The sequence below is a fragment of the Notamacropus eugenii genome, chromosome 4 (genome assembly GCF_028372415.1).
Source record: "Notamacropus eugenii isolate mMacEug1 chromosome 4, mMacEug1.pri_v2, whole genome shotgun sequence".
Classification (NCBI taxonomy): domain Eukaryota; kingdom Metazoa; phylum Chordata; class Mammalia; order Diprotodontia; family Macropodidae; genus Notamacropus; species Notamacropus eugenii.
Window position 1 is genome coordinate 151538786 of NC_092875.1, and position 12856 is coordinate 151551641.

Genomic DNA, 12856 nt, shown 5'->3' on the forward strand with positions numbered 1-12856 from the left:
AGTAGGGATGGATACATTAAAAACTGATATTCAGTGAAAATAAATGCACATAATTATCTTTCTAAACATATTCTTTAAACGAAGATGTGAGAAGCTGAAAGAGGAATAACGAACTCCCACACCTTAGCTTGTTCCTAGCTTCTTGATTTGTGGCCACTAGCACAAGACTGGGATGGGGAAAGACAATGATCGGGGATAGGGGGGTAGTTGGGGGGGTGTAGTTCCCATTCTATATTCCTCCCCAAAACGGTCCCTAACGTCTGGAGCGGGGCAGGTGCCTGGGACAGCTAGAGGGCAGCGTAGAAGAGGAGAGTGGGACAGGACGGGGGCAGGGCAAGGCAAGGCAAGGCAGGGGCGAGAAAGGGAAGGACAAAAAGAGGGAAGGGGAGGAGGAGGGAAGGGAAGAGAAAGAAGGACAGGGGAGGGGGAGGGGCCGCAGCTAGCGGTTATTCAGGGCGGGGAGTTCAAACCCAAGAGAGGGAAAGCAGTGGCGGCCTCACGCTACCTGGGATTGGGGGTTGCCATAGCCAGAGCATCCCTGGGGCCGAAGCCGGTGGCTCTGCCCCTTCCACACCCTTCCCCACCACTCCCCTTTCCCCGCCCCCTTCCCCCTTTCCCTCTTGCCTCCCTCCCAAGCTCAGCAGCTTCAGCTGCTGCCATTCATCCATCCCAGAGGAGGCAGGAGGAGTCTGCCCTGGGCTTTGTAGTCTCCAGTTGGACGGGGGTGGGGGACCCCAGGTTGTTGGGACTGCTGCTGCTGCAGGGGAGCAGAATTCCTGGGAGTCCCCCCTCCCCGCCCCCAGTTTGTTTTCCAGGTGCTGGAAAAGGGTGAGATGCGTTGAAGTTACCTGCTGCCTCCTGCCTCCTCTTTATCTCCCTCTACTGCAGGTGACTATACCCTCATAATTGTGTGTATCTCTCTGCCTCCCTGGCTTTCAGGGTCCTGAGGAAAAAAAAAACAACTAATTCGTCTTAGTGGCTGGAAATCCAACCTTAACTTTCCAAAATGGATGGGGAGGGACAGGAGGGAGTAAAATTAATTAAAGTGAGGAAAACTAGTGATGATTTAGGTGAAGCTAGGTTATCACCTATCCCCACCAACACATACCTTTCTCCAAGGGCAAGGAATTTATAGAACTCTGGCACCCCTCCTCCTCTTGAGAAACCTAATTAAGGAGTTTATTCATAACATTCAGCAGTGTATCGAGGGAAAAGAAGATTAAGATTTCTGTTGTATGAAAGGGTGAAGAACATTCCAAAATATTTTGTTTTTAAATGTAGTGATCATAGGTTCATAAATTTAGAGTTGCATCACAGCATTTATATTCCACACCCTTCAGATTTTAGTACTTGAGAGGCTTATGATTATACTAAGCATAGTGTCTGGCTCATAGTAAGCATTCTTATTTACTGTTTCGCACTTCATCTCAAAGGTTTTTTTTTCTCTAATTTGATCACGGTGATGTTGAGTCTTCTTCTGCTCCACTCCATCCCATGATCCCATTGATTGTTCAGAGAACAGGATACTTGTTTATGGTTTAATTAGATTTTTCTGCATTTGCAAAATTAATATAGTCTAGAGATTTCAAAGTTTATCTGATGGTAGGTATCCTAGTTTTACAAATAGAGGAAATGTGGTTTCAGGATAGTTAAACTATTTCTTTCACTTCAATTAAAGTATCTACTAAACACCTCCTTACAGTAGAAGGCTGTGATTTGTTTTTTTGTTTTTTCCTTTACTGAGGGGGGTCTGGATAATTATTGTAGTAATATCAACTGATTTATCAGGAACCTGTTATTACCTAAATGTATAATTTTTTAACCTTCAGTAGTTTATAGCTGGAGGGACTTCTGAGGTCATCTCCAAATAATATCAAGGTGATTATTCCAAGAAAATAATATTTTCAAATTATGTGCAGAGGGATGAAATTAATACATTAAAATCAAATTGAGAAGTAAAAAGAAAGTGTTAGGTGAGAGTGTAAACACTACAGGGGGCGGACCCTTCCCGTTTTTCGGGTTCATCAATCCCTCTGATAGTCTGGTGAAGCCTATGAAGCCCTAAGAAAAAAAGAGTTTAGACCTCCTCGAACTTGGGTAGTTTTCAGGTTTTGTGGAAATCCCACCCTCCTCTTAATATTTTGTTAATCTTTGCTCCTTGTTTCTGTTTGTACATTTTCCTCTCTGTAAAAAGAAATGGAATTCAGTATAGTCTTTTGTCTCATTGCTTTTCAATTCTGGGGTCTCAGAAAAGCTCTTGAGACACCTAGTGGTGAAGTAGTTGAATAGTTAGTTATTTCCTAGTCCATTTTTATATATACAACAGCTGGATGATACGACTAAATGACTTTAGTAAAAATAATAGCTTATAAATACTTTAAAAATAGTTCCCAGAAATATTATTTCCTAATGATACATACTGTAATATGTAAATTTTCCACTGACTACTTGTGAATTTATCAGTTCTGTTAGGCCAATTGGTTACTAACATGTAAATATTTACATAAATTATATTCCCTGGCTAGTCAGCCAGTCAATAAATAGCTATGAAATGCTTACTATGTGCGGAAACTCTGCCAAGTGCTAGGGATATGAAAACAGTTAAAAGACAATCCCGGCCCTCAAGGAGCTTATCATCTACAAAATTTCTAAAATTTCTGTTAACATCAGCAATAACAAAACATTTGCCATGGAGAAGACTCAACTAGCTTTCTTGTCCTGAAGCTTCTGTACAGAAGATGTTTAACTTAGGGAGGGATCTCAGAAGGCATCTAAGCCAATGCCCCTTCCCATGTTATAGGTAGAATTGTATAGTGGTCCTAAATTTGATGTCAGACAACCAGGGTTCAAATCCTTGCTTTTCTTCTTACTGCCTATATAATCAATCAGTAAACATTTATTAAGCATTTACTATGTATCAGGCACTGCGCTGAGCTTTGGGGATATAAAGATGAAAAAAGAAAGCACTTGCTCTCAATTTGCTTACAAGACAACACACAAAAGGAAGTTGAAAAGTAGGGAGGAGGTGAGAAGAAGGAAAAGGTAACCCACTTGACAGCATAGTGAAGTCAGTCAAAGAAATCCCAAAGTAGTGCAGACAGATGAGAAATGAGGAGATATCTGAGTTGAGCTCTCTCCTTCAATAGAGGGTTGGAGTTCATAACTCCATGCTCCAATCCAAGAGAGACAGAAGGTACCAAGGCTAATGAGATCTTACAGGATTATGAACTAAACTGGGGCATGGTGGACAAGTCAGAGAAGTCCAAAAGTATTTCAGGTGAGTGAGGTGATCATAGATAAATCATTCCCTTTCTCTGAGCCCTGGTTTCCTCATCTGTAAAATAAGGAAATATTGGAGCAAGTGATTTTTTTGGGTTATTTCCAGTTCTAAATCTATGATCTTTAACCCTCATCCCTAACTTGTGGTTGGAAAAGCCTCAGTTTGAATACCTACAGTGATGGGAAACTCATGACCTGTCAAGGCAGTTTGTTTGAGATTGAACAGCTTTAAATGCTAGTTTTCCCCTCATATTGAGCTGAAATATGTGTCTCTGGGGTAATAATTTATACATTTATACAGGGTATCCTAAAAGCTTAGTATGGTTATAAACTTTAATAACTTTAAAACTACTCTAAGACATTTGGGACATCCTGTATAATGATTTATGATTTGCAAAGTGCTTTATAGATGACACCTTATTTGTGTCATCTTTATGAAGTAGATGTTATTGTTCCCATTTTACAGATGAGGAAACTGAGGCTGAGTGAGGTTAAGAGCCACACAGTAAGTCCTGAAGACTGGACTTGTACCCCAGTTTCCCTTACTCCAAATCTAGCACTCTTTTCAAGCTTTCCCTTCTTTCAGTTATTCTGAACTCTATAGTCTAGATTCAGAGCCTAAATGAATACAAATGCAAAAGAATGGGAAAAATTATCTTATCTTTCTGTTATTGAATCAGATAAATATTGTGTCAGAAGGAATATACTGATATTCTGGGTAAAAATTAGAAATAATAGTTTCTTTTCAGTCTCACTGAATATTATTAGATAGGATTTCTTCTTTAAATATTGAATTTACTTTTCAAAATTAGTAACAGAGAGCATGTCCTTAACAAATATTTATATATCATCTAGATCATAGGATTAAAAGCTTAGAGATCTTCTAGCCTAGGGGCTCTTAATCTTTTGTGTGTGTCATAGACCCCTTTTGGCCGTCTCATGAGACCAATGTACCCTTAAATACATAAAATAAAACACACAGAGTTACAATGGAAATAAAATGTATTGAAATACAGTTACCAAAATATGAAAAAAAAGTTTACAAATCCCAAATTAAGAATTCTGATGTGGTTCAACCCCCTTCATTTTACAGGTGAAGAAACCGAAACCCCAAGAACAGAAGTGATTTGCCCAAGATCATACAGGTAGTAAGTATCGCAGGATCTCCAAGTTGGAAGCACCCTTGGAGGCCATCTTCTCCAGCCCATACCTGAAGAGGAAAATTCCCTACACCTCCTCCCAACGTGGTCCTTTGGCCTCAGGGGAAGATCTCTCGTGGTGGAGACCTGGCCGCCCTCCGAAGCAGCCCATTCCATTTTTTGGTGGTTCTAATTGTTAAGAAATTTTTCTTCACATCATGCTTAAATCTGCCTCTTTACCATGTCGTCTAGTTCTTCCTTCTGGGACCAGGCAGAACTAGGATAATACCTTTTTCTTTTGACAATCCTTCAAATGCTTGAGGACAGTCATTATGTTGCCCCTAACTTCTCTTTTACCTCCAATTCTTTCAAACAGTTCTCATATGTCATAATTTCAAAGCCTTTCATCCTACTGGCTGCCCTTCTCTTTCCAGCTTATCAATGTCCTTCCTAAAATGTGGCATCTAGGACAGAGCACAATATTGCAGATGTGGTCTGACTAGGGTTGAGTGTGTGTATGTGTGTAGACATATATGTGTATACCCACATTTGAATATCATACATGCATACATACCCATGCATACATATATATGTGTATTTGTACACACAATACATATGACAGTATTTAGCCAAAATATGATCTTATATTATTGGATAAAATACTTCCTTACTTACATTTGTGAAGTGAATCCAGCACTTACCACAGTGTCTGACTTATAGTAGGTGCTTAAACAATGTTTATAGACTATTGGCTTGAGATTGAATCCAAAGTTCTAGCCTTTGAGATTAAAAAAAATATCTTGACTATCCTCTAGTGTGTTATCTATCCCTCCCAGTTTTATGTCAGTAGCACATTTTATAAGCATACCCTCTATACTTTTCTCCACATTATCTATAAAAATGTATTATAAAAATATTGGACCAAGCCCTTATCTTTCAGACACTCTCCTGGAGACCTTTCAAACTATTAATGACCATTCTCTGGGTTCCCCCACTTAATCATTTGAGAATATATCAAAGTGTGAGCTCATCTAGTCCATGTCTCTCTATCCTTTATCTAAGACTAGCATGAGGAACTTTGTCAAATGCTTTGCTAAAATCTAAATCTTTGTTTAAAATCTAAGTAAGCTATCACTACAGTATTCTCCTGATCCCTACCCATTTCATAACCCTGTCAAAAAAAAATGAGATTCTAGTTTTGAGGAAGCCATAAAAGCTCTTTGCCATTCCAGATGTTAACTCACCATTGTTTTAATAACATCTCTTGAATTTCGGCACCAGAGGTCAAGCTCATTGGTCTATGGTTTTCAAATTACACTTCCCTTTTTTGAAAATCACAACTGTATTTGCCCTTTTCCAGTTCAAGGACACTTTTTTGCTCTTTAAACTTTTCCAGTATCATTGATTATAAGACTCCACATTGATCACAAGAGCCCACAATAACCTTGGCTAGTTTTTCCAGTTTCCAGGGATGGACCTTTTTTTGGTACTGTAACTTACGTGCATCAAGTATGATTTACTATCTTGTAACTGATCTTGGAAAGTCAACTCCCTATTTTCCATTTTGGGGGTTCTTTTTTTCTAGTCCCTAGGTCATTCTCCTTGACAGAGATAATAGGAGACCAGGAGAAACTGAGTGTCTCTGCGCTCTCTTAGCATCCTTCTTCATTGTTCTATCTTCCAGAGTAGTCATCCTATTTCCTATGTCTATTTTCCTGTAATATAGCTAAAAACTCGTTTCTCGTATCCTTAGCTCTTTTCACCTGCCCGCTTGCTCTAAGCTTTAAGAGCTTCTGAAATGATTCCAACAAAAGCATGTGATCCTTTGTCATTAATCCTAGGTTACTTGTCCCTTCCCTCCCATTTTGAGTCTCAGTTTACTCATCTATAAAATGAGAACAATAATGTCCATTATACTTCACAGGGTTGTTGTGAGGAACACATGTGACAGCATATGTAAAAGTGCACTGTAAAAGTTAAAGCATTATCAGCTATTATTGTTCTATATTCTATACATATCTTTATAAAAAAAGAAAACATTTATTCAACACCCACTGGTATGCCAGATACTGTGCTAGGCACCAAGGATATAAATACAAAAAAATGAAACAATTCCTACTCTTGATGAGTCCATACTCTATCAAGGAAATTGTGGACATGCAAAGCATCCAGAAATCCTTAGTGAGATTTTAGCTTTAATAACTTAAAGTTATCTTAATAAATTTAAAATTCTACAGGAGAAGTCAGCCCAGGAAGAGTGGGGAAACTTACAGGATTGAAATTCTGTGGCCACAAAGACAAAGAATTATTCCAGTGGGGAGGAAAAGAAGGAATTACCTAAAGAGACCAATATGGATATACAAAGAAACTCATCACCAATTTAGATATTTAAAAGATATGTTCAGAATACTGATAGGAAATATACAATATGTACAAAATAAAGGACAGGTGACATTAGGAAGCTTTAGTGCCTGAACATCAGAAAAGACTGAGAGGTTGACTGTTAGCACCCATCTTTCTTAACTACCCTAAATTTAACAGTGCTGAAGTGCCAGGCCTGGGATCTGGCTTCAGACACATACTAACTGTGTAAGTCACTTGATCCTGTTTGCCTCAGTTTCCTCATCTGTAAAGCAAGCCAGAGAAGGAAATAGCAAACCACTCTAATATCTTTGCCAAAAAATACCCAAATAGGGTCACAGAGTAAGGCAAAACTGAAACAACTGAACAAACAAAACATTTATTTTGTTATTATGCTGTATATGCTTATGTAAAGGGTATCCTCAAAGTGCAGTTTAAAGTTTTAATAGCTATTATTAGAGGTGACTTCTCTAAAGAATTTTAGTCCATGGGATTCTATCCTTTCTCTGAAGCCTTTGAAATCTGCTTTCCCCAAATCTAGGATGCATATTCCTTCTCTATAACAAACTCTGAGATGGAGTGGTCACTTCTCTGCCTGGAGCCTATCACCTCTACCGTTTCTTCTTTGTGGGTGAGTATCAGATCCAGAAGAGAAGCTCTGTTTGTGGTTCTTAGGCCTCTGGCAGAATGAAATTACCAATTCATCATGAAGGCAAGTCAAGAAGTAATTAGCAGTTTTTCTTGAGAGAGAGAGAGAGATGGGGGAGAGAGAAGGAGAGAGAGAGGGAGGAAAGCAAGGGGAGAAGGAAGCAGGGAGGGAGAAAAGGAAAGGGAGAGGGAAAGAGAAAGAGAAAAAGTGAGAGAGAGGGAAAGAGGGAGGGAGGGATGGGGGAAAGAGAGGGCGAATGAGCACACTCTAGCAGATGGCAAGATGACTGAAACTTCCATCCCTACTATAATCATCTTAACCCTTGCTAGGCTTGGATTCCATTTTCCAAATTCCTCTATTCTCCATTTTCCTCAAGTTATCTTTAGTATATTCTGACAGAGTATATGATCCTTCCTCCTTTGATGTTTCCTCCAAGTACTCTTTTCCACTCTTGTCTCATGAATTTCCTCCCTTGAGCATATCTTCTCAATCAATATAATACTGTTTCTCTGCCTCTCCCCTAGGTTAACCCCTATTGCTTAACCTATCTTGTTTTGCTTGGATAAGGTATATACTTTTAGGGTCATTTTCCATAAGCCCTATCCCTCTGGGCCACAGTTATATCTGTGAGGTCATGGAGTTTACCTCCTTGGGTTAGGATCTCTAATATATGTAGCTTGTTAACCTCAATTTTGTGCATTTGTATAGATACTGGAGGTTTTCTTCTTTTTTTCATTTAAAAAAATTTTTTTCTCATATAAATTTCTGGGCACCTTTATCTTTCATTTGTCCTACATTTTAAATATTCTCGTTGGTATTTTGCTAGATATATATATACACACATATATGTGTGTATATATGTATATACATATATGTATGTATATATAAACACTTCCCCTCGTTGGTATTTTGCTGGATATATATATGTGTGTATATATAAACACTTCCCCTTACTTCTCCCTGCCTCTCCCATATCCCATTCTCCTTCCTTAAGGCCCTTTTAATTAGTACAAGACTCCAGGCAAATTCTTACCATTTCTGATCAGGTATACTTTATCTCTAGCCAAGACCCCAACATTCCTATATTTTAAAGTGTGTGTGTTCCAGAAATCAAATCCCATTCTCAGACTCTATTTTCTTCATTAGTAGTTCACTTCTTGAATGTCTCTTTTTTTTCCCCTCCTGAAGACCATGTTTTTGATTGTCAGTGGTGATGAAAATACAGCCTGTACCCTTTGGTCTGCAGCTTCTTACCTAAACCTTTACAAATCCTTAGCATGTAGAGCTGACATTTAAACTCTTCTAACTCAGGGCCTTTGTGTTGAAATGCATCTGTAAAAAGAGGTATAAATAAGAAAGTGAATGTACCTTGATCAATATAGAAAATAGTGGTTCCCATGAGTAAAGGACCTGTAGAGGACCATATAGCTATTGCAAGGAGTTCACAAATTTATATCATATATGTTATCAATCAATAGATACCACTAATACAACTATTTTGTGGAGGTACTTAGAATTTTTTGTTGTTAAAAATGTCTCTTCATATTTTAAAAGTTAGAAACCAATGATATAAAATTCATTCTTTCAACAAACTTTTAGCAATCAAGAAACATTTATTAAGTACTTACTATGTGCCAGTAACTCCGCTAAGTGCTAGAGATATAAAAAGAGGCAAAAAATGATCCCTGCCTTCAAGGAGACACAATCACAATCTTATGGGTGAGAAAACAAATACGTATGTACAAACAGGATGAATAGGAAGTAATTAAGAGAGATAAGGCACTGGAATTAAGAAGGGTTGGGGATTGGGGATTCCCTTTATTTGTTAGACACTGTGTGATCCTGGGCCATCACTAGTCATCTTAACTTTTGTCTTGTCACTGAGAGAGTGAGGATGACTTTGTGCAGCTCTACATCACTTCAATCTAATTCACGAGCAAGTTAAGACATGACCCCTGTGATGTCATTGATCCTCCTCTCTAACAAAGGATGAACAACAGCAAATGCTGTGTAGAGAGTGCTGTACTAGGTACTGAAGAAAGATATGGAGCTTAAGCAAGATGTAGTCTTTGCATTCTGAGAGTCTGCAATCTCGTAGGGAGAGGAGATTTAAATACAGACAACTATATAAATTACATAAGTAGATCAGAGAATTATGAACTAAAGTACTGTGGGAAGTCAGGTGGATGGGATAAGAAGAAGCAAGCAATGAAAGGAAATCACAAAAGACTTGATGTAGGACGTGGCACGTGGGCTATGTCATGAAAACTGTACACAGCTTCAAGAAGGGAAGGGGAGGAAGGACCTTCCAAGCACAGAAAATAATTTGAGTAAAGGCATGAGTGTGAGAAAGCTCAAGGTGTCTACAATATAGTTCTCCAGGACTTAAATTACAAGAGTTTATGAGCAGTGTCCCAGCTTCTAATTTCTCTTTCATATGCATGGCATATACTTACATGTCATCTTAGTACTATTAAAGCTTAAGACTGAACTGAGACTTTGGGATCATCCAGAATCCAGTCACTAAAATTAATATCATCCTAAGATTGTATAGCCCATCTTCTGGGATCTTTTGTTATCAATAATAGCAGCTTGATTCCTTTGCACATTTTTCTAAGAAGTAAGATTCATCATATCAGTATAGAGTAGTAGTTTATTCAAAAGCACCTTCTCTCACACTCCAAAAGTGTAAGTAAAAAATTCAGGGGGCAGAAATCACTAGTTGCTCTAGGACAAACAAGAGACAGTAGTAAAAAATCACATGTATATTTCAGTATCATCATAATTATAAGAAATGTAAGAAAATTAACTTTCCCTTTTTGTTTAAAAATGATTAAATTTTATTTTCCATGTACAATTTTTTTCAAAAAAATATTTATGACTAGTTTTTTAGACCTCTGGATAGGTAACCTGGCTGAGGGAGTGTAGTCTTTAGAGATTTTCATCCTTAGGTTGTCATTAACATTTCGAAGTAATATTTGATGCCCTTTGGCATGGATATTTTGTGATTAGATGTGGCAGATAGGAAGTGCAGTGGATAGAGCTCTAGACTTGGAGTCGGGAAGACCTGAGTTCAAATCCATACTAACTACTTACTAACTGTGTGACTCTGAGCAAGTCACTTATCTTCTGTCTATCTCAATTTCCTCATCTATAAAATGAGGATAATAATAGCATCTACCTCCCAGGATTGTTGTGAGGATAAAATGAATAATATATGTAAAGTGCTTTGTAAGCCTAAAAACATTATGTAAATACTTGCTATTGTTAGTATTTCAAACCTATAGATTCTACTTATTCTACTGCTATGAAGCATTTTACTCTATGTGCTTTTAATGAGATTGCTTTATCATTGTTTTAGAGTAATTTTACATAACTTAGAATCAATAGCTTAGGAAGCACTTGGTCAGTCATTTTGGAGGTAAAATTTGTTTTAAATTTACAGAAGTCAAGATTCTGAAGATGTCAGACAGTCCCTCCGTCGAAGCTAGTGTCACTTTAAGAAATGGGGTGGAATCTCCTAATGTCAGTTTCAAGTATTCCAGCTTTGGAGGTCTCTCATCCACATCTTCCTTTCAAGATAGCGGCTACAGTGACTCTCTCAAGGCTTCCAGCTTTGACTATACTGATGTGGAAAACATAGAAAAAAATACAAAAGGCTTATCATCCACACAGGAATACTCTGAAAATTCTAGTCTGGGTTTTACCTGTTCTGTGGACTCTCCCACTGAAAGTAACTCTAGCTCTTTTTTTAGGAAAGAGGTGAATGAAGTCACAGAGCTTTGTGAAACTCCAAAAGTAACTAGAAAGAAAACACTTTTCCGTAGAAGGTTGAATATAACAAATATTGTTTCAAGAGAGGACACAGAACGCTTTGATGAGAAAAACTGTTCTTTAGGAAGCTGTGCAAAAACATCGCCCGTGAGCCATCTCAGTTTTGAAGAAAGAGCTTCAAAAAGGGGTTTAGGGTCCCCAAGACAAACCGTTTTCACTCCTGTAGCCATCAGTACTTTGAAAGCAGATGAAGCCCCTTCTAATGGTCAAAAATTGAGACTTTCTTTTTCTCAGCATAAAACATCCACAATTGATGATTCCAAAAGTGATTGTAGCCTATTTGAAGTTGAGTGCATCTCTCCAATTCAGGGAAGCAGTTGTACAGATGCTCTCACCAATGACTCTAGGGATAGCATTTTAAGTATTAATGGAGAGACTGCAGGCCCCGAGCTGCTGGGATCATTTTCTTGTGAGGCTCTTTGTGAGACAAATGAAGACATATTTGTAACGCCAATCAGTAACCTGGTAGCAAACATTAAGTTTTGTGGTTATAGCCCAGCTGAGGTGATAGATAATATTTCCACACCAGAAGATAGTGGTTTTAATTCACTGGGTCTGGATAAGTCACAAGATTCCTTTTCTGACCATGAAGGTTCTTTTCAAGAACTGTTTCAGAAATCCCTGGGTACTGGGAGGACTTTGGCCTCAAAGAAAAAGCCAAAAAATGTAGGAAGAGTAAGAAGATTGTCCACGCTTAGGGAGCGTAGTTCACAATCTGAAACAGAAGAAGATAAACCTTTTGTGAATTCTGACTTTAAAGCAAAAATAGCAGCAGCCTCTGGCATTTCTCCAAATGAACAGATTGATAATAATAGTGGAGATTCAATTTTAGGTCTTAAGGATTTATCAAAGACACCTGCTTTACAACTGGTTCATGAGATTATCATGAAAAGCAAAAGGAAAAGATTTCAGCAAACCCATGTACAAAACCATCTAAAGGATGTTGAGGGTGAGGAAGTATCCTTACTGGAATATGTACTTGCAGGACTTATTGGCAAGAAGATGGGTCTGGAAAAACTGGACATCTTAACAGAATTAAAACTTAGAAACTTAAAACATATTCTTGCTATGGTATTAAATGCCTTGACAGTGGAAAATCTATGCAGGTAAGAAATGAAATATATTATCACATAAAACTGCTCTTTTACTGTTATTTGTAATAAGTAAATTTGTGTAAATGAGAAGAGGTTTTCTATTTTTCCATATTTTGCATCATCTCAACTTTTGAGATTTAAAATTTGAGCCATCCAGACATCTTGGATAAGGTTCTCTTTGGAGCTTGTTAGTAGATTTCCTACTAGGCAGAAGCACTTTGGAAGAATGACAAAAGAGGCTTTATCCAGATGGTAAGTATGTCTATTTTACCAGTTGGAAAGAGACTTCCTAGGATTTAAACTTGGAATTTTCAACATAGAAAACTTTGTTCCAACAAAGCTGTTTGGTTGACTTATTGTTCTTTACAGTGCACATACTGTTAGCAAATTGTCTTTTTCCAACATTAAATATGACCATATTTGATCACTACTTATCAGATAATATAAATCAGGATATGTGATCATGAAGAGGAGACAAGATGCTAAGGGTAAAATGTGAG

At 37.9% G+C, this 12856-nt stretch overlaps 1 protein-coding gene across 3 annotated transcripts in view; it reads left to right on the forward strand.

Annotated features, from left to right (window-relative positions):
- The first annotated feature begins 425 nt into the window (after nucleotides 1-425).
- FBXO43 (F-box protein 43) overlaps nucleotides 426-12856 on the forward strand; it is a 29422-nt gene continuing 16991 nt past the window's right edge. Inside the window, exons 1-5 of one of the 3 annotated variants that reach the window (XM_072603401.1) lie at nucleotides 426-888; nucleotides 3147-3277; nucleotides 4373-4427; nucleotides 7321-7410; nucleotides 10874-12368. In XM_072603401.1, coding sequence (XP_072459502.1) covers nucleotides 10891-12368 — 1478 coding nt within the window. In that variant the 5' untranslated portion in view covers nucleotides 426-888; nucleotides 3147-3277; nucleotides 4373-4427; nucleotides 7321-7410; nucleotides 10874-10890. The remainder of the gene's footprint in view (nucleotides 889-3146; nucleotides 3278-4372; nucleotides 4428-7320; nucleotides 7411-10873; nucleotides 12369-12856) is intronic. The other 2 variants (XM_072603400.1, XM_072603402.1) reach the window with 2 other exon arrangements.